Genomic DNA, 22138 nt, shown 5'->3' on the forward strand with positions numbered 1-22138 from the left:
GATCCGTACACTGTACCGTACATTTGTACCAACCTACATCCATACAGTATACCGTACCTTCTCAGTATCTTCGTTGTACTTTGTACCTGCACTGTCCATACAGCTAGTACTTCTTTCAAGGTCTTTGTACAGGTGTTCCACGTACACGCTCACATTCAGGACATTGATATTTTTTTGGGGCTTTCAGTTCATTTCACCTTCTCTGGTCTGCAATCTCCTGCCAATTGCGGTACATTGGGTCAGATTACAGGACATTGAGTCACTTTTGCAGGACGTTGAGTCAGATTTGCATACATTGGGTCACATTTGCATAAATTTCAGCAAAATTTGGGGCTTTTCTGCATTTCCCCTCTTTTTGACCTATTTGCCCTCAATAAATTTAGGGCTTTTGCCAGATTTGCTGTTTTTGCAATGAACATTGTCTGCGACAGTCACATTTGGATCAGATCTGCATTTGCCCTTTGATTTGGGTCGGAAATTCGCAGATATTTGCTGTCATTTTTTGGACAGCCAGCTTTTGCAAAGATAGCCTTGAGGCTTTTGGGTTTTGAGGTCTTTTTCAGGGTATCACATTCGCTATGGCTGGGAACAATCAAGATTTATTTGGAGTTCTTCGTGAAGATGATAAGTTGGATGGCACCAACTATCTGATGTGGTCTTATCTCATGAAACATATTCCAGTTGCAAAGCATTTGTGGAATATTGTTTCTGGGCTGATGTGAGGCCAGCCAATGCTACAGTGGTTGCCTCTACTGCTGGTCCCTCTGCAGGGGGTACTCCTCCTGATGCCTCTTCCTCTAGCACTCCTGCTGTTGCTCTTCCAACTCAAGAACAGTCAAGATGGGATGCAAGAGATGCGCATTCTGCTGCTCTTCCAACTCAAGAACAGTCAAGATGGGATGCAAGAGATGCAAATGCACATTCATGCATTGCTTTATCATGCTAGAGAATCATTATTCCACACATCCGGTCTTGCAGGACAGCAAGGATGCTTGGGATAAATTGGCTTCTCTCTATCAAATTCGCAATGAAGCTCGTGTTGCATATATGAGAAGGCAATTACAGAAGTCAGTATGAATGAAGGTGACTCTATGGATGCATACCTGACAAAGGTCAAGGACCTCATGGAACAGCTTGCCAACATTGATGAGGTGGTGCCAAATTCACAGCTTGTCAGTACCACATTGAATGGACTGCGAGATACATATCAAGGGTTTGCTACAACCCTTCGATTAGTGGCCATGGGTAATCCAGACCACTATTCTTTTGATCAGCTAGTTACTTTGCTTTTGCAGGAAGAGCAAAGTAGAGCTAATAGACAAGCCATTATTACTGATCATGCATTTGCTTCACAGCAGACAAGAAGAGGCAAGGCTTCCAAGCCTATGGGCAAGCCAAAATTTGCACATAGCAGCTGCAATTCCTCCCATGTATCTAAAAATACAGCAGATAAGTCAAAGAAGAAAAGATGCAACTATTGTCGCAAGCCTGGACATGACATTTCAGAATGCAGGAAACGCATTGCTTTGGAGAAAAAGAAAGCAGGATTGTCAGATAATGCCTCACATGCTATTCAATCCCATGAGCCAGAAGATGCTTCACATGCACATGCTCTTTAGGATGATTGGGCATGGGCTGTCCATTGCTCATTTGATCCCTCTAAAGCTGTTGCATTCTTTACTGCTAATGATGCTCAGTCCTGGTACTTTGATAGTGGTGCTTCCAAGCATGTCACATCTTGCAGACAGTTGTTTCATTCTTTAGCTGATGCACCTCGAGGGGGAACTGTTACATGTGCTAATAATGCTTCATATGCTGTAAAAGGAGTTGAAGATGTGCAGCTCACATCCATTTTCTGACAAATGTTCTTTTTGTGCCTAGAATTGAAGTCAACTTAATTTCAATTTCAGCAATTGCCACTTCAGGTTTCATAGTTATTTTTGATGGCTACAGATGCCTAGTTTATGATCTTCGTGATGACAATGCCATAGTTCTCACTGGCACTTTGCAAAAGGGGCTTTATCACCTTGATCATCACTCAGCTGCATTTTCAATTGAAGCATTGGCTATTTCAGATTCACAGCTTGCTGAAACTCATCTTTGGCATGAGAGAATGGGCCATTCTCAATTATAGAGCTCTTGCAAAGCTACATTCATAGCAGATGGCAAATGATGTACCTCAAACTCACACAGTTTCCAAACATGTGTGTGAGGGTTGTCTTTTGGGTAAGATGCATCGATTTCCTTCTCAAAAGAATTGTCCAAAACTCTCATAAAGGAAATTGCAACTAGTGCACAGTGATGTCTGTGGCCCAATGAGGACAAATGCCATTGGGGGGTACAAGTATTTCATGACTCTCATTGATGATTTCACAAGATATTGCTGGATATATCCTTTAAAAGCCAAATGTGAAGTTTTCTTATGCTTTTAGAGATAGCTGAATATGGTTGAGAATGAATCAGTATGCAAGCTTATCACCCTCAACACAGATAGGGGGGGAGAGTATATGTCAAAGGAGTTTGATGCCTTTCTGTCTTCACGGGGCATTATTCACTCATGTACTACTCCTTCCACTCCTGAGCAGAATCCTGTCTCTAAAAGGAAAAATAGGTCCACAATGGAGATGGCTAGATGCATGCCTAAGGCCAAGTCTTTGCCCAATAAATTTTGGCTTGATGCAGTGATATGTGCCAACTATGTGCTGAATAGATCACCTACACAGGCATTGCAGACTATTACACCTTATGAAGCATGGAAAGGCAGGAAGCCTTCACTTTCAGACATGAGAGTTTTTGGGTCTCTTGCATATGTTCATGTACCATCTCAGCTGAGACATAAGCTTGATGACAAGGCAATCAAATGCATATTTATTGGTTACAGCCAAGAGAGCAGAGGGACGCGGTTATACCAACCAAATACTGAGAAGATTATTGTCAGTAGAGATGTAATCTTTGCTGAACATTCAGCTTCTCCTCTTGTGGACTGCAAAGCTAAGCTAGATGTTGACATGTTTGATGCCTTTGAATCTTGGTTACCTCTGCCATCCTCAAAAGAGGACTTTGACCAGCAACATGAGCCTCCTGTAGGCCCTCCACCAAGCAATAATCAGATTTGCAGGTTTCTCTTTCGGCACAAAATGATCCCACTATTCATGATGCAGTCATTGAAGAAAGAGCTGTCAATAGACAGCAAAGGCAAGTTCCCAGATGGCTTCTTGATACATTGAGGGACAGCAAACAAGATCAGCCTTTTGCTGCCCGGACAAGATCAAGGAATAGACGGCATGGTCACTTTCTTGAGTTTGCACTCCTTGCTACAGCTTGCAATGAAGAGCCTCTGTGCCATAAAGATGCTTTTAACAGCAAAGAGTGGATGAAAGCTGTGAGAGCTGAGTTACATTCCATTGCTAAAAATGACACATCGGAATTAGTAGATCTCCCTCCAGGCAAGCATGCCATTGGAACTAGGTGGGACTACAAATTAAAAAGGAAATCTGATGGCAGCATAGATCGATACAAAGCCCGTCTTGTTGCAAAAGGGTATGCCCAACAACAAGGCATTGACTTTGAGGAGACATTTGCTCCCACATCCAGGATTACTACCATTAGATGTGTCATTGCCATTGCAGCCCATCATCATTAGCAAGTGCACCAACTTGACATCAAAACTGCTTTTCTTCATGAGGATTTGCAGGAAGAAGTCTATGTCACACAACCTCTTGGCTTTGAGGTTGTTAATTCTGAAAATAAGGTATGCTGGCTTAGAAAAGCCCTTTATTGTTTGAAGCAGGCACCCAGGGCATGGTATGCTAAAATTCATGCACAATTACTATCCCTTGGTTTTCAGAATAGGCCCTCAGAACCCACTTTTTATGTCTGCGGGAGTGGTTCTGATTTTTTAGTGCTGATTTTATATGTGGATGATATGCTCATCACGGGCCCAAATACTCAACAAATTGCAGCTTTCAAGGCTGATTTGCAGCAGATTTTTGACATGTCAGACATGGGACAGCTCCATTATTATTTTTGCATTCAGTTTGCTCATGTTGAGGGGGGTATCATGATGTCTCAGTCCAAGTATATTGGACAGCTCCTTGATCGTTTTCAGTTTGAGGATTGCAAGCCAATCTCTACTCCAGTGGACCCTCCCTTCGAATTCTCAGCTCATGATGGGACCCCACCATGTGATATCACTCTTTATGAGCAGGCTGTTGGATGCCTTATTTATTTATGTCACACCAAACCTGACTTACAGTATGCAGTATCTCAGCTCCGCAGATTCATGTACATGTCCAATTCACAGCATTGGCAAGCAGTGAAGAGAGTCTTCAGATTGGCTTCGACAGTTACTTACAAATCTTGGTATTCGCCAGACATCCTCCACTATTGTCTACACTAACAGCCAGAGTGCTTTGGCCAACCGAGTGTTTCATGCGCATACCAAGCATATTGAAGTTCACTATCATTATGTTCGGGAGTGGTTGTCAGCAAGAGACATAGAGTTGTCCTATCTTCCCACAGAGGACAATGTAGCAGATATGTTTACAAAGGCACTTCCTCATCCCAAGTTTGAAGTCTTTCGACAGGCTTTACACTTCGTTCCCTTTGTTACATGATCTGACATCCCTTGTACATTCATAGGTGACTATATCCTTTTGGATGAACATGTGCCACCATGACCAGAAAATACTAGGTATTCTGAGACATTTCCAGAGTACTTCAGCCCATCCCATGGAGGGGGGTTTGTAGGCCATCCTCTGGTGGTTCTAGTGATGGTTCTAGTGATGCCCTATAGGCCATGGTATGAGCCTTGTAGGCATAAATAAATAGACTTATGGTGTTAGTGTCTTTTAGGCCACATAGGACACTTAGTCCTATGTGACACCTAGGACACTGAGTCCTAGGTCTAGGTACTTGTACCTTGTACTCCTTTGTTTTTGATTATCCAACTTTGACGTGACGGCTAAGGCGTTTATCATCGACTCTTTTGAGACCTGCACTCTCTCTCTTCTACTCGATCTTACAAGGATTGTGGATCACTTGGGTAAGAATTGGTACATCGATTCCTCCATCATCTTATCGACCCCAAAGGCAGTGGTGTGGCACCTTTGGAGTTGGGAGGGCAGACCCTTATGTGACATTCAGTGGGACACATGGGAGTGGTTTTGGCCCGCCCGCATAGGGCACTCGGACTGGCTAGAGGTCTCCTTCTCGTATACCACTCGCATCGGGCGTCATGTACAGTTGGAGGCAGTAGCATGAGCCCCTGCTAGGGAGCACCACTGGCTAGAGTAGGATGTCCCGAGAGATGTCATAGGCCGATTTTGGCCTCGCCTCTGGACGAGTTTGCGCCCGCAGAAGATCTCTTACTTCTTCTGGTTGTTGGTTCATGGGGGTCTGCCCATTGGCCCCTTGCTAGAGAAGATGCGGATTGATGGTAGATGCATTGGTTGCGGGGATGGAGTTTTGGAGACCATCCCGCATTGTCTTTGGGGCTGCCTCGCTGCACAAGGGGTTTGGGTGGTGGCCCTCAGTATTGTTGCTAGCATGTAGAGGATGAGCAAGGATTTCACGTGGGAGATGGTGGCCTGGCTCACAGAGGGAGGCCACGCCTTTGTGATCGACACAAATAAGTTTTCGCCCCAACTCGACAGATCTCCACGGTCTCCCACCATAGATGAAGCCAGACCCTCTGTTCTGCTAGCCCACTCCGCTCCACCACCTCGATGACGTCGACATCTTGCATGGCATCCCCATGGCTTGAACCCTCGAGCTTCAGCGTTCAAGCAATGGTTGGTACCTACCAAGTCCCCATAACCGTGAGGACCCGATTCATGAATAGCCAAGGCAAAATGTTGGCCCTCAGATTAAGGCCAATAGGAGCGTGGGTTAAGGTCAACATAGGAGCACGATGATATGGAGTGCTACCTTGCTTTGAACGATGGAACTTTTTGGATCCCCCAAAGCTCAATTCCCTAGGGAAAACTTGCACACTTTGCAACCCAAGCCCCTACCCACTTTATTTCTCAGGGTCTGCAAGCCAACATGTATGCGCTAAAATTCATGCCCTTGTGACACATTATGTGTAGGTGCGGTTGGTGGCTAAAGGAGGGCATGCTGCTGTCCACCAACATCCTGTCACACTGTGTAATCTATGGGATCCACTATGGATGGCAGTGACTGGTATTAGCTTCAACAGGTAGGGTTGCATGTGATTCCTCTTACCCTCCATGAAGGTATCGTGGAAGTACAGGCAAAGTTGACAAGAATGGTGGATAAATTTTGTGTGGTGTTCTGTTTGTTCACATGTGTAAAGGAGACATCTCTAGAGAAAAGCATCAGTGAACTGCGGGTCTGTATATCCATTTGTGTGTGCACGCTCGCATGCATGTGCATGCATGCATACGTGCGTGTGTGCATATCTCTCTCTCTATATATTTATCTTTCTACCTACCTACCTAGTCATCTATCTATCCACACACACGCGCGTGTGGGCATGCGGGTGCATGAAGACACATGGGCATGCATGGACACAGTAACAAAAGCAAATGCAATGGTTTTCACTCAAAGTCCATTCCAACATGTCATTGGGAGGACTATTTTGCTGGCTTTGTGGAATCGGTAACCCTCCAAGAGCAAGCATTTGTGGAGATGCCATAGAGTTTATGTTTCTTGCAGGTAGAGCTGTTGCTAGTAGTCAAGATGTTGACAATTTAGTTAATTGTTGAAGGATTTAGGCAGCTAGTAGCTTTGCGTTGCAATTGGAAAGAGCTTGGATAATATACATGAAGTTGAGCAATTCACCTAGTCATTGCTGCTAGATTTAGTATTTTGCACAACATCATCTTTTTTAAGGACTGCAGTATGATTTATTTAGCACTAGGCACAAGTTTTCCGGGATGTCAATCATATGGCGAGGGATGCTTGTCCACTGCTATAACCTTTATAATGATGTCTGTCCAGTCTCCGTTCAATTCTTATTTAAATGTTCTTGGGTTTTCTCTGTTTTTTTCTTATCATAGGTGGATCTTGGCATTTTAAGTTAAAAAGTAGCACTATAACACCTTTGTGGTAGTTTTTTTTAAAATCGCGGTCCCCATTTAATCAGAGATGTGTGTTACCTGATAGGAAAATTCAAGGGCTATAATTGGGCTTGTAACATATAATGATTGATTGCTTGCAGGTGAAGATTTGGGATCCCTCTCGCCGAGGATCAGAACTTCAAGGAACTCTAGAAGGACATACTGGGTAATTGTTAGGATGTGTGAGGAATGGGAAAGGGGTGTGTTTCAAAAGCATATTGTATGAAAGTGTAAATCTCTATTGTTTCTTTTACAGGGCTATTCGTGCACTTGCGTCTGACAACGTCAGAATTGTGTCAGGCTCGGATGACCAGCGTGTTCTTGTTTGGGATAAAGCCCAAAAACAAGTGTCAGAAGAATTGATGGGTCATAATGGTCGAGTATGTCCATAACTTGGAATGGATTGTAGTAGTGCACGCAGGGTTTTGTTTATAAGCTGCTGTCTTCAAAGCATTCATGACAGTCTTTTCACGGTCTTTTATACTTGCTTTTTTTGGGGGGTGTGGTTACAATTGAGATTCTTGAGTCTCTCAAACCAAGATACCAGTATGCTTCAGTGTTTGTGAGGAATAAGCATTACTGCACGTAAAGGGTCACTCTGTTTTACTTATATCCTTGTTTGTGCTTATTTTCTTCATCTAGAGCTATAGTTAAATTCGATCTATTTTCTATTAGGCTAGTATGTTTGACTAAATGTGAAAAGGTCTCCAATTGTAATTGCATTTTGATGTCTATGGCATTGGTTCACAATGAAAATATGCACCACACTTATATGAACTTTTGAGAGCATCTTGGGGCCGTTGAGATGCTCCAAACTGTAGTCAATTCAGGGCATAGGAAACTGACATCAGTTTGCTGAACCACTGTCCACGTACATCATCTGAAGTATCCCTTTTTGGTGAAAACGATAGGAGCTGCCTATGGAGAATACCTGGCCTGATGAAATCGTGTTTGAGCAGCTCTTCCAACTAAAGCTCTAACTCCTACTCGATGGCTTTGCTAAGCCGATAGGGTGCTTGTTGGGTGGAGAGGCTATTGGAACGAGCTCAATCTGATGATCCTCTGGCTGAAAGTGAGAAAGATCTCCTGATACTCCTGTAACAAGGACTCCTTCTGTGGGGTCGTGGGTGATTGTGCTAAGGCACAATTGATGTAGACAAAAAATGCTTCCCCACGTCGGCAGATGATCTTGCTCATTTGAATGGTTGACATCAAAGGGTGCGGTAGAACCTTGAAGACAAGGAACAAACTTCGTGCCAAGGCCTGGAATGGTGAGATCCAAGCCCTTGGTCTGGAAGTTGGGTCAGATCTCGAACTAATGCCACCGGGTGTGTGTGGGGGGGAGGGGGGGCGGGGGGCGGGGGGGGGGGGAGGCTTGGTTGTGGGTGAGAGTGGGTGGTGGATGAGTTGAAAGCGAGATTGGACTTCAATAAACCTCCCTTCAAAGAGAGTATTCCTGTTACCAAAATGTCGAATTGCAACTGCTGCCAAATGGGCTGAATGAATAAGTTTGCCAAAGGCAGGATACAACTATGGGTGAAGGACTGCTCCTTCTTGTAGGTGGAAGATGGAGAGGCAGAACTGCATCTGCTTCTCTTGGCTGGGTGTGGGTAGGTGGGAGAGTGAGAAGGCGAGATTGGACTCCAATACCCCCCCCCCCCCAACCCACGCCCCCCTGCTTCTCTAAAGAGAGTATTTTTGTATTTATACCTTGAATTACAACTGCTGCCAGATAGCCCAAAGAATAATTGTTTGCCAAATGTGGGATACAACCATCGGTGCAGGACTGCTCCTTCTTGTAGGTGGAAGATGCAGAGGCACAAAATTACATCTGCTCTCGCTTGGCTGGCTCCAAATCCGATCCTGAAATGGGGCAATTGTTGTATTTGCAATCCCACGTGTTGCTCATAAGCCCAATAAGCTACGACGGTTTGAAACAGAAGCTCTTAAAAACACTCAAGAGAGAGAAAACCTTTACTCGGTGCAAAGGTTTTCTAGGGTGCAAATCTACAAGGAGGGATGGAAAGTATCTGTCCTATACTATGGTATAAAGCGAACAGAAGAAACTCCATAATGAACTTGCTAAGAGGCAAATGGAAAGAGTCAGATTTTGTTGACGATCATATTATCAACGTCCTTAGTGACCATCAAGGAGTTAGTAATTTAGTAAACAGGTTGTTAAGTCATTCTGATGTGCAGGTCAACTAATCTTTTTATATTTTTCTGCAGATAAGTTGTGTGCAAATGCTATCTGATCTTCGTGTTCTGACTGCTGCACATGATGGTAGTGTCAAGATGTGGGATGTTCGAACTCACAATAGTGTAGCAACTGTCTGCCGAACTACAAGTGCAGTTCTATGTATGGACTATGATCATGAAACAAAGATCTTAGTAGCAGCTGGAATGGATGGGTAAGATGTGAAATGGTTTAAGGTTTCTTTGCAGAAATTCACTGCATATGAAATGATTTTCGATAGAAAGCCGTAGTATGCCTTTGTCTATATGTCATGCATCTGTTTTATTAAGTATACTCCAAACATTTGGTTTAAATTTCTCATTTCAAGCCACTTTTCTTTTCTTAGGGTGTGCTACGTTTGGAACACCCAAGCTGGCAAAGAGATGTACAAGCTTATTGGGCATACAAAGCGGATAAGGTGATATTGGCTGTCTTGCTTTTTTAAGATCTTTGTTGTCACTTCCAAACCGTTGCCCAGTTTCTGACATAGTTCTTGTGATATATATGTTTTCTTACAGGGGTCTAAGAATGGTGGGAAACACCATTGTTACTGGCAGTGATGATTGGACTGCAAGGGTTTGGAATGTTTCTAGTGGTGCATGTGACGCTGTCCTCACTTGTCATGCTGGTGCAATTACCTCTGTAGAGTACTGTTCAGCTGATAGAGGCATTATCACAGGCAAATTTTCAAACTTTTGGCAACAGATCTGTATGTGACAGGCGATGCAAAATTGGGTATCTGTGCGTTTTTGGGTTTCTTTAGAGTGTGTCGGCTAACTGTTGTTATACCTGTAATTCACAGGCTCAGCAGATGGCATGGTGCGAATATGGGAAAGAGATGAAGGTGTATAATTATGCTTTGTTATAATGATCTTGGCAAATTTTTTTATGGTTCTCCAGTTCAGTCATACAATATGCTATGAATTGGTCACATTCTCTGTCACTTGTAATCACATCTGTATGGACATGGCAGGGAATTTGAGATGTACAAAAAACGTTGGAATCCATTCAGCAGCGATATTGTCAATCAGAGCAGGGGAGAGGTGGCTGGCAATTGGTGCTGCAGACAATTCTATGTCCTTATTCCATCGGCCAGAGCAAAGGGTTGGTTCACAAAATAGCAGCAATAAGACAGCTGGGTGGCAGCTGTACAGAACACCCCAACGCACTGCCGCAGTGGTATGTGTTTTTTTCAATAAACAGATATTCAGTTTAGCCTTCTTGCAATGTGTCGAAGAAACTCCTTTGACAGAAGCTGCAGTATCATTGACACCATCAAAATTCTTTGCTAACAATTCACATTAGCTGAATGTTAACATTGTAGCCTCTCTGCTTCCATATAATATTCACAAATGGAAGAAAAATGTGCTTCTGTTTAAGGCCTCAAATGCTTTGTATAATATGAGCTGCATCATCTCCTCAAAAAATGTAAGTCGGGCTTTCAAGGAAAATGAATACATCATTCTTAGAAAAAAGGTCGGACTGGTAAGTAAGCAAGTCCCAAGCCTATGTAAAGTACATGATGAGGGAATTATAAAGTACTGAATGCCATCAATTGCAGTAACAAACCTCTTGAAACCCTTGTCGGTTACACTGACAAGCATATGATAGCTAAGCATATGGGTGGATGCCTCACCTTGTAGGCATTTTCTAGCAGCCTTATATATCTGGCAACTACCAGGCCTAACATTTGTTTTGCAGTCCATAAGTTAAGGAAGTTTCTGCAAAAGCCAGGAGAGTTACAACTTAAACTAGAGAGCAGTAAAGAAGGTTTTGAGATAGCTGAAGGGTACTCCAAGACCAGGCTTCCATATGGGGTAATCAGCACATATTCAGCAGCTACCTTTACCTTGGCATTCTTCAGTCTGACAAATCCGAGTAATCTCAGCTGCATAGGCAGTTCATGAATGAGGCAGTTCATGAATGCTTATACTATTGTACGGAATTTCTATGTGCCCTAAGCATATCCTCCGTAGTGTGATTATTTGCTCTGTTTGACCATCCGTTGTTGAGCTGAAATTTACAAGGTTGCATGAAATGTTTCCATGCAGGTTTGGGTCTTGAAACGTTTCCGAAACGTCAATCCAACTAATAGGAAACGGCAGGGGTAGGCTGAGTAAAGCAAACTTGAGGATGCATACATGTTAAGGAATTCTGCAGCAATTACAGCAACATATGCACAGACTCAAGCCAGATGACATGTTCCATTAGTTCCAGCACTTAAATAAAATGTGCACAATGCACATAGGCATTGCAAAATTGCTGAAAATTCAGATTACATGGAAACTCCACCATCTTCCTCTTCCCAATCATGAACATCCCACTGCTGAGGAGGGCCAGACTTATACAATGTTTGAATCCGCAAACTGATGTTTCTGGTGTTGTCCAGACTTATACAGTGTTTGAATCCAGGATGGTTGAATCCACCCCACTGTTTGAATCCGCAAAGCTTCATCATTGTGATATCTCCAATCATCCCAAACTTGGCTGACAACCATTTGTTTCAAGGACGCTTTTACCTTTACCAAGCGGTCAAGCATGATGAAGTTTGATGCAAATCTAGTATCACCTGGTTTCAGCAACTTCAATTTTGAAAATTTGGATAACATGGCCCTTGGTGCCTCATGATTCGAGATGAACTGCTGCACCTCCTTACCATGACAAATTGCGAGGTCCATCCATGCTAGTGCTAAGAGGTCCTTCAGCAGCAAATTCAAACAACGGGGGGCACATGGGGTCGAAAAGATATGTTTGAACTCTTGCTCCACTAGATGGCCAGCTAGCTTGCAATTCAAGGTATTATCAGTAAGAACCTGGCCTACATGTTCAAAGCCCACCTCCAAGATAGTCTCTTTTAATGCAGCTGCAATTTATTTCCAGTTTTCGCATCTCCACAAGTATCCATGGATTGCTTGAATACAATGCCTCGTGCACTACAAACCACAATGTTGAGAGGAGGTCTCTTTGCAGTGTCTGTCCACCCATTAGAAACAATCGAGCATGGCCAAGTAGATTCAATTGTGGATAGGCTCCTTGACACTCTTGCTCTCTCCTTGTCCAAAAGTGAGGTACGGAGCTTCTCATAGTTTGGAGTTTTATTTCCCTTTCCAAATGAGGCAACTGCACTTACCATTTCGTGAGATATGGAGACCGTGCAAGAGTAAGTGTAATCCATTGGCATAGAAGCAATGAGCCATAGCATCGTCAACCTCATCCCTTGAAGCATTGTTGAACACTGTTGGCATGGTCGTCTGAGATAATGTCTTCGTACCAGCACTCGAACTTGAACCACCAATACCCTTGTGCTTCTTGGTAGAAGATTCATGATCTTCACGTGCCATCGTTGCCTGTTCGTCTAGTGGCACCTTTGTGCAAACTTGGACACTCATGTTCTTTATTCCGAGAAGATAGGCACGTACACGAGGGTATGAGCCACAAAAGGAGCACGACCTTCTTGCTGCCTCCTTTGGCAAAAGTGCCCTTTTCTGCAACATGCCTCCAAAGAGGCCCAGGATCTTGTGCATTGCATTGCATCTTGCGATTATGCATCGCCACAAGAAATGGATATACAATTGTGTTTGTAATTGTATGTATCCTTAGAATCTGTGGTGCACGCTTCATGCATGTTCACAGGGTACCTTTACAGGGCACTCTAACAGGGTGGTTGTTTGTAGGGTTTTCTTTGCAGGTCGACTTGGGAAGGTGCTTTTGTCAAGCATTTGTGCAAAGAGCCATTGTTTGGCCTGCATTTTGGGAGCACATTTGGGGCTTTTGCATTTGTTGCAAAGAATTGCACAAATTTGGGGCTTTTAGTTGATTTGCCCCTTTCCGGTGCAATTTCTTGCAGAAGATTGGGGCTTTTAGTTTTGCACTGCAATTACCTGCATTTTTTGGGGTTTCAGTTAATTTGCCCTCTTTTGGATGCAATTTCCCTGAAGAAATTGGGGCTTTTGGCATTCGGATGTAATTTGGCAGTTGAAAGACCATTTGGGAGATTTTCAAGCAGTTTTGGACTCAGTGTGAGTCGAATTGCAGACAGATGCAGCCATCCCGGTGGAATGGACAGTTGAGCAGCCTATTACTTCCACCACTTGGATGGGGGCTTTTTCGTCTGGCGTCATGCCATGTATTACTACAGTGGGAGTCCTGTTCATTATGTAAACTGCTGTAGCAACTGCTTATTCAGCAGATAGATGCAGCCATCCCGGTGGAATGGACAGTTGAGCGGCCTATTACCTCCACCACTTGGATGGGGGCTTTTTCGAGGACATCAGTTCCTTTACAGGTGATCGCTCTCCGAGGTCTCGGGGAAGACGCATTGGTCTTTGATGTTAGGGATGGAGGTTTACTTTCTACATCCAAAGATGGCATTCTTCTTGAGGTTGCCTTTCAGCCTGTCAGGATTGCTAGTTTTGTGGACCTTGGAGCGGGCTTGCAGTGGTACTTAGACACCGACCCTCTGCTCTTGGCCTTGGGATCCCGACCCTCTGCTCTTGGCCTTGGGATCCTGGAGGTTGTGGTTATATGGAGGTGCACCTATCAGGTGCTTGCAGTGGGACCTAGGAGAGTGGGAATGGATAGATCATGGGCACCGAGAGAGGGGGATTCCCTTTTTTTGTTTCACGGTTGGTAATGCCAGGAGGTTTCAGCTGAACAGTAGGGGTTGGATTCCCTCCAGAGCCCCCCATTGGGAAAGCTTCTTCATCACCACAGACTTACATAGAAATTTCTGGAGGCGGCTCTGGAAATCCCTCAGAATTAGAAAGATCACTCTTTTCTTTTGGCTTTCTATTCATGGAGGGATTGCAGTGAACTTGTGGAGATCACGATTTGGGGCTGATCCCACTTGTCCTCAATGCCATTCTGCAAAGGAGTCAGTGCGACATTGCCTTTGAGACTACAGTCAGGCGAGGACTGTTTGGAAAGGGGTTGCTCGGATACTCAGCATCTCTTACCGGGCCCCAGGTGTTTTATGAGGGTGAGCCTTCTTCTTGGGCACTCTCGGTCCACCGGCAGGTGATAGAGCCCTGCTCTCTACAGGATGTATCACTTACTCCCTTCAGAGCTTCTCATGTTTCAGTGGACACCTCTTGGGAGATTTTAGCTAGCATTTCCTCTTGGCATATTTGGAGAGCCAAATGTACTCTTGGCATATTTGGAGAGCCTTCTTCTTGGGCACTCTCGGTCCACCGGCAGGTGATAGAGCCCTGCTCTCTACAGGATGTACCACTTACTCCCTTCAGAGCTTCTCATGTTTCAGTGGACACCTCTTGGGAGATTTTAGCTAGCATTTCCTCTTGGCATATTTGGAGAGCCAGATGTACTGAGGCCTTGGATGGCACCCAAATACACCCATTACAGGTTTTCACGGGTATTTGGTCTGACACGGTTCACACTTTGATAGCCATATGGGCTAGCATGCAAGGCCCTTCACGGGCAGCCTCTTCTAGAAGGACTTTATTTCTTCGAGTTTGGAGAGGTTCTCCCTTTTTCTCGGAGGTTTCTACCGGATTGAGATGGCACTATCAGCCTCAATCCTTTCTTTTTGGCTCTTGAGCTTTTCGTGCATTGCATGATGTATCCCGTATGGAGCTTGCTCTAATTAATACTTAATAGAAGTCTCTTTTTGCAAAAAAAAAAAAATTGCAGACTTTTGCCACTTTTTGCAGATATTCTTTGCAGATTTTTGGGCATTTGCAGAGCATTGTGGTGCATTTCAAGCCTTTGATAGGTTGTGACAGTAATTGTCACTGTGGGTAGAATTTTTTGGGAGACTCTAATTGTGCATTTTACATCCCAGGAAGGGATTTTACATGTCTGGTTTGCTGCATTTTTTTTAAGTTTTTCTAGCACAAATGGCTCAGAACAAAACCCCAATGAGGTGTTTGGAGTTCTCACACAGGAGGATAAGTTGGATGGCACCAACTACTCGTGGAGTTTTATGGTGCGCAACATCTTGGTTGGAAGACATCTCTAGGATTATGTCAATGGAGATGAGGCAAGGCTAGAATCTGTGGCTACACCTGTCTCTCCTATAGTTGGAGGTAGGGGTAGAGGTCAAAATGCAGCACAAGTAATTGGAGCAGCTGCTACTCCAGTGGCTCCCACAACAGAGTAGAAAAGATGGGATTCTAGGGATGCACAAGCTCTTTCTGTGATCTCTCTTTCTGTCAAAAGGTTCATTATTCCTCACATTCGGTCATGCAAGACCTCGAAGGCAGCTTAGGAGATTTTAGAGAGTATGTTTGCAGCAAGAAATGATGCCAGAGTTTCCTTCCTGAAGAAAGAGCTATCTCATACGCATATGGATGAGGGAGATTCCATGAATGCTCACCTCACGAAACTATAGGATTTGAGGGAACAATTGCTGAATATAGATGAAGTTATTCGCTATGATTACCACCACTTTGAATTCTCTTCCTAAGTCTTATCTTGGTTTCCACACCTCGCTGAATTTGTCACTGAGGGAGGCCAGCAATCCTCTCTCTTTTCACGAGTTGGTAGGACTTAAGTTGCAAGAAGAGCAGACAAGAAGAAATATGGCAACACGGGCTGACGAGCATGCCATGCTTTCTAAGTTCAAGCCCAATGGAAAAGGGCAACAAAAGCAACATGCCAATCAGCCCGCACATCAGCATAAAGCTGATTCAGGACAGCCCTCTTATAAGGCTAAAGGTGATGCAGATAAGCCTAAGAAGAAGGGCATTTGTCACTACTGCAAGAAGCCAGGTCATTACATTGATGAATGCAAGAAGCACATAGCTAAAGAAAAGAAAAGGGATTTAGGTATGGTTGTCTCAGATGCATCAGCTCCTAATGCACATGATGGAGGACATGTTACAGCCAACTTTGTGAAATAGCACTATGCCTTTTTGTCTTGCATTTGAGATTTTTCAGTGGATAGTTCAGATACTACAGCCACTCTTGAGGATGACCAATATGCTTTCTTGACTTGCAATTATGATCCTTCAAAAGATGCATGCTCTCTCAGTGTCAATGAGACACCGAACACTTGGTATTTTGATATTGGTTCTTCTAAGCACATCACTTCTAAGAAGAGCCTTTTTGCATATGTGCATCCACCACCTACTAAAAAGAAGGTGACATGAGTAAAATAATTCTTCTTATTCAGTGTGTAGAGTGGGGGACATCATACTCACATCCTCGGATGGCACAGATTTTAGAATTATAGATGTTCTTTATGTGCCAGGTATAAAGAAGAATTTGCTTTCAGTGCCCTCTCTAAATAGAGGAGGATTTTAGGTCATATTTGATGATGCTAAGTGTACAGTCAAAGAGAAAGAGAATGACTATGCTTTGATGTTGTCTGGTACTTTGTATCGGGGTCTTTTTCAGCTTGACATTTATGAGAAAAGATCCGATCTTGCACTTTCAGTGAGCACTCCCACTGTTGCTATGCAGAATGTGGAGTTATGGCATGCCAGATATGGGCACATAAGCTATGGTAGCTTGATGAACTTTAGAAGCATGCTATGGTTGATGCATTGCCTCCTTTGGAGTCACCTCCTCCTCATGCATGTGAGGGTTGCATCCTTGGCAAGATGCATAAATTTCCTTTTAAGAAGGATGGTGCAGTAAGCGCTACTTGTAAATTATAGCTCGTACACAGTGATGTCTGCGGTCCCATGAGGACACCTGCTTTTGGTGGTTATCTCTAATATGATACATTCATAGATGACTTCACCAATTACACTTGGGTTTATGGTCTTAAGGCAAAATCAGAAGTGTTTATGCATTTCAAACACTTTGTGGCTATGGTTGAAAATGAGACAGCAGTCAAGGTGCAGATACTTTGCACAGATAGAGGGGAGGAGTAGATGTCTCATGAATTTGAGGCATTTTTTAAGGAGAAAGGCATCACGCATCAACTTACAGTGAGACCTACACCTCAGCAAAATGGCAAGGCTGAGCGTAAGAATCGCACTCTTATGGAGATGGATAGATGCATGCTTACTAGTAAGAAGTTGCCTCACAGGTTTTGGCTTGAAGGCCTCATGTATGCAAATTATGTTTTGAATCGGACTCCCACAAAGGCTTGGAAGACAATCACTCCCTATGAGGCATGGCATGGGAGAAAGCCTTAGTGGATCACTTTAGAGTTTTTGGTTGTGTTACATATGCCCACGTGCTTGTGGAGTTTCGACATAAGTTGTTAAATAAGGCACTTAAATGCATTTTTGTTGGGTATAGTGCACAAAGCAAAGGCTATTGTCTCTACAATCTTGCTTCTTGCAAGATTTTTGTGAGTAGAGGTGTTATATTTTCAGAGAATTCAACACATACACATGCTAAATTTACTATTCCAGCTTCTTCAAATGATGTTTTTTAGGGGATGCTTCCTATAGCATTTGGTTTCCCAAGTGAGGCTCATGCTGAAAATCAGAATTTATAGCAACCTGCTTCTGATCCACATGCCCCGATTCAGCCACATGCTGATTTTGTACCTCCACAGGGTGTGGATGAAGTTGTCAGGCAAGAGATTCAAGAGATACATGCAGCCAAAATAGTTTCGAATTGGTTGCTATAGACTCTCAGGGAGAGTAGGCTTGAGGAACCTTTGTCTAGCAGGACTCATAGTGCAGTAAGGCAGGCAGGGGGGGCTCTTCCTGTTGAGACAGCTTATGCAGGTACTCTTCTTAATGAAGAAGACCCTAACTCTTTTGAAGAAGCAAGGGATAATGTGCATTGGATGCATGCCATGCACAATGAATTGCAGTTCATTGAGAAAAATCAAACTTGGGATGTTGTGGAATTGCCACCAGGGAAGCGATGGGTTTTCAAAGTGAAATGGAAGCCAGATGGGTCAATTGATAGGTACAAAGCAAGGCCGGTTGCCATAGGCTATGCACAAAAGAAGGGCATAGATTATGAGGAGACTTTTGCTCCTACATCCCGAATGACCACCATCAGGGTCAGTTATTGCCATGGCTGCAAATTTTGTTTGGAATGTCCATAAGTTGGACATAAAAACAGCTTTCCTTAATGGGGACTTGCATGAAGAGGTTTATGTCAAACAACCTCTTGGATTTGAACTTTCTGACAATGCACTTCAAGTTTGCAAGCTAAATAAAGCTTTATATGGGTTGAAACAAGCCCCACGTGCATGGTATGCCAAGATTGATGCATTCTTAGCAAGTAAGGGGTTACATAATAGTCCCACGGAAAGTACTCTCTACATCAAGAAGGATGGGGAGGATATTTTGGTCATCATTCTTTATGTAGATGACATGCTACTCATAGGGTCAAATGAGGAAATAATTATAGATTTCAAAGCTGAGTTGAAAGGACATGACAGATTTGGGCATGTTAAATTTTTATTTGGGGATCCAGTTCATACAAGACAAGCGTGGCATTGTTATGTCTCAATCCAAGTATGTGCAGAAGCTCTTGGATAGGTTCAACATGCATGATTATAAGCCTATAGCCACTCCCATCGAGCCGGGGCTGAAGCTTACTATATATGATGCAAGTGAATCAGTGGATGTCACACTTTACAGCTACGCTGTTGGATGCCTCATCTATTTGTGCAATACAAGGCCCGATATTCAGTATGCATTATCTTAGGTGTGCATGCTTACAGTGATTCAGATTGGGCTAGAGACTATGATACCAGGCAGTCCACTAGTGGTAATTGTTTCTTTTTGGGCAAAGCTTGCATTTCTTGGCCGAGTAAGAAGCAATCTACAGTGGCTACTTCCTCATGTGAAGCCGAGTACAGGGCAGCTTTCATAGCGAGAGTTGAATGTGTTTGGCTGCGTCATTTGTTCACTGATCTTCATCTCTTATTGGAGGGTCCTTCTACAATTCTCACTGATAGTCTGAGTTCTATAGCAGTGACAAAGAATCCTGTGTTTCATGCTCGCACGAAGCACATTGAGATTCATTATCATTATGTCGGAGAGAAGTTGCATGCAGGGGAGATCAATATGATCTATGTGTCAACACATGACAATGTTGTAGACATCTTCACCAAAGCACTTCCACGTGAGAAGTTTGAGGCATTTCGCTGTGCTCCAAACTTGTCTCCTTTTAGTGATTAATCACTACCTTGTATACCACATTGGCACTGCAGGGGGGTGTTAGAATTATTATTATATTCTAGGCAGTGGCCCATGTATTGTAATAAGTAGGTTAGGGGCACTTTTCCCTCATTGAGGATTTCCCCCTAACCACAGTCTAATCCCTAATAGTGGATAGGATAGGGTTTTGTCACTTAGACAAAACCCCTCACTCTCATTTTTGTACTCACTCATTCTATTCAGTTATTCAGCTCTCACGTTGGCTCACTCTCTTTCTCTCTGGTCACCTTTGTCTCACAGTTTGGAGACTAGCCAGACTGACAGAGCAGGAGCTGATCAAGCATGCTATGCTGCATATGAAAAAGAGTTGTTGGCTTGAGTAGTGGCAGATGGTGCATAGAGCCTCACCCATCTTTGGCTTTATTATGGATTCCCTCTTTAGCACCTACCATCTGATTTGAGAGTGTGGTGATGGATTGATGCAGAAGCTCCACATAGGACACTCTCATTCCTGACTATACACTCAAGAATGCTAGACAAAAGCCCCAATTCGGAGGTTGCAGGGGAAACCTACCTCAAGAGCACATTGGGAGACCTTTGGCATGACACCACCCATGTACATCATGACTCAAGAAATCCTACGAAAACAGACAAATTCCCATCTTCTCTGGGGTGTTCAAGCATGGTGGACTCCCGGTCATACACTCCTTGGTGGATGCAGATTCTAGATATCTTCCTCTCAGCATTAGAGTCCATTCAGCATTCCATTTGGGGTTGTAGAGAGGCCCAGACGATCGGGCAGGGCATTGCACATTTTACTTGGCAAGATCAGGAGAGGTACTTGCTATATCCGGATTGCAAGTGTGGGAGCTGTTCGTTGTACGGTCTGGCGACTCTGCGTTCTGTGTGCACGTACGTACGGTGAGCAGTGAACGTACAGTCTGTTACGATCGAGGAGCAAAGCTGGTATGGACAGTAGCGAATCGGTGTACGACGCAGGGCAGCTGTACGATTGACGCTCATGGACTGTAGAATGGCGTAGGGCAGCTGGGCCTGGTACGGACGTACGGAACAGCCAACAATGGCTGTACGGACTTGTTCACGGGCAGCTGTACAAAATGGCACACAGATGGAGGACTACAGGGCTAAAGCTTGCGGATGAGAAAACAAGTCCGGGAGCTAAGCCTGCTCTGATACCAAATGTGAGTTGTAGAGGGAGAGAGGGAGCAGAGTGTGAGAGCAAGAGAGTGAGAGCTGCAAGCGAATGTGTTACAACTGAAGAGTGGGAATCCTTCACTAACCGTAGTTAGTGAACTAACTGTGGTTAGGGAAAAAAACTTCTAAATGAGGGAGCATAAATGGACCTGGTATCTGTCCTGCAAGTGGTCAACAGGAAATCTTTGCCACATCCAGTTAAAGAAATGTGTGTGTTGCATTGCTTAACTCTCTTATGATTGAGACAAGAATGGAAACTCATTTTGTGCCATGTTTGTGCAGGTAAGGTGTGTTTCGTCTGATCCAGAGAGAGGAAGAATATGCAGTGGAGCTAGGAATGGATTACTCAGACTTTGGGATGCTGCTATCACTATTTAGCCTTAATATATGATTAATGCTATAGGCCATTGACAGTATAAGCATTATGCCCTGGGCAATGCCTAGCGGCCATAAAATTGTGCCAGGGTTTTCACCTCCTTACATTATTTTCTGTTCTTACTACTCATCGAATGCCTGAAGGTAAACACACAAGGGAATCATAGCTTTCTCTGGAAATACTTTGCAGCCCCACTTCCTCTCGGTTAAAACCTGACATACCTAAAGGACATTAAGGCACTTCTGTGAAATGGAGGCGACTGAAATATTGCCTTCAACTCTCAGCTTGTTATTTTCTGGCAGCCCAGTTTGGGGCTCTTCAGATCTTCTTAAGGCAAGAAGTTTTAGGCTCTCATGGCTTGTCTTACCCTGAACGACATATGGAACTTTTTTCAGCAGTTAAGGGCCAGATGGTTCACCACAATAGGCACTGTCAACTGGGTGAAAAAAGGAGGTAGGTACAAGCTAATAGAATAAAAGATGCAGAGGTGGAGGATACAATGTATAGATTCTGGAGGTTCGACACATCATTAATGAAGAAACGGAGATGTATGGAAGAGGGTAACTGTAGTTCAGGGGGAAGGTTATGAGATGTCTACAGGCATGCCCGTCCGGGAAACTCAAGGTCGAACATGGGGAAGATGTGGATGCAAACAGGTTTTGAATTCCTATCCATGTGGGTCATTGGCGGACATTCTGATGCTTCTATGGACTTTTTCAGCAGGCTACAGCATTCCCTTCATGCTTTTATGCGGATGGTAACATAAGACAATCAGTACACGCTGGGGGATTGGAGAACATAGAAAGGTCGCTGATCAAACAAATAAATTTCCGGGAGGAATATCCACTTATTCTTTTGAATTCCTGCAATTAATGTAATGTTAGGTTCCTCACATTAGGAATTTTCTTTTTTTAATAAAGCATACAATCGGTGAGCGCTGGATGATGTTAGGAATCCTGTAAGCAAAACGGTCCTACACTTTCCTATGATGGTCATGGGATCAAATTTAATGGAATATTAAATTCCCATGGATGCACTCATATTAACATCTTTAGGAGAAGTGAATGGATGCGTGTGCTGGGGGGGGCGCGGGGGGGGGGGGGGGATGTGGACATGTGTGGGTGTAGGTGTGGGGGTGAGTGTGAGTGTATGTCCTGGTGGATTCATGTGCATGTGTGTGGGTGTGTGC

At 43.9% G+C, this 22138-nt stretch overlaps 1 protein-coding gene and 1 pseudogene across 2 annotated transcripts in view; one reads left to right on the forward strand and one right to left on the reverse strand.

Moving 5' to 3' along the window:
- The window catches only part of SCD1 (stomatal cytokinesis defective / SCD1 protein (SCD1)), a 181383-nt gene extending 159573 nt beyond the window's left edge, over positions 1–21810 (forward strand). For both annotated transcript variants that reach the window (XM_087389222.1, XM_087389221.1), the window contains exons 24-31: positions 7184–7248; positions 7339–7462; positions 9312–9493; positions 9665–9736; positions 9837–9997; positions 10121–10162; positions 10292–10497; positions 20856–21810. In XM_087389222.1, the coding sequence (XP_087245348.1) occupies positions 7184–7248; positions 7339–7462; positions 9312–9493; positions 9665–9736; positions 9837–9997; positions 10121–10162; positions 10292–10497; positions 20856–20951 (948 nt within the window). In that variant the 3' untranslated portion in view covers positions 20952–21810. The remainder of the gene's footprint in view (positions 1–7183; positions 7249–7338; positions 7463–9311; positions 9494–9664; positions 9737–9836; positions 9998–10120; positions 10163–10291; positions 10498–20855) is intronic.
- On the reverse strand, positions 11661–12867 carry LOC147891339 (uncharacterized; annotated as a pseudogene).
- Positions 21811–22138: the final 328 nt, after the last annotated feature.

This window comes from Dipteris shenzhenensis, chromosome 18, assembly GCF_047967505.1.
Source record: "Dipteris shenzhenensis isolate YYH24624 ecotype China chromosome 18, Dip_SZ_1.0, whole genome shotgun sequence".
NCBI lineage: Eukaryota > Viridiplantae > Streptophyta > Polypodiopsida > Gleicheniales > Dipteridaceae > Dipteris > Dipteris shenzhenensis.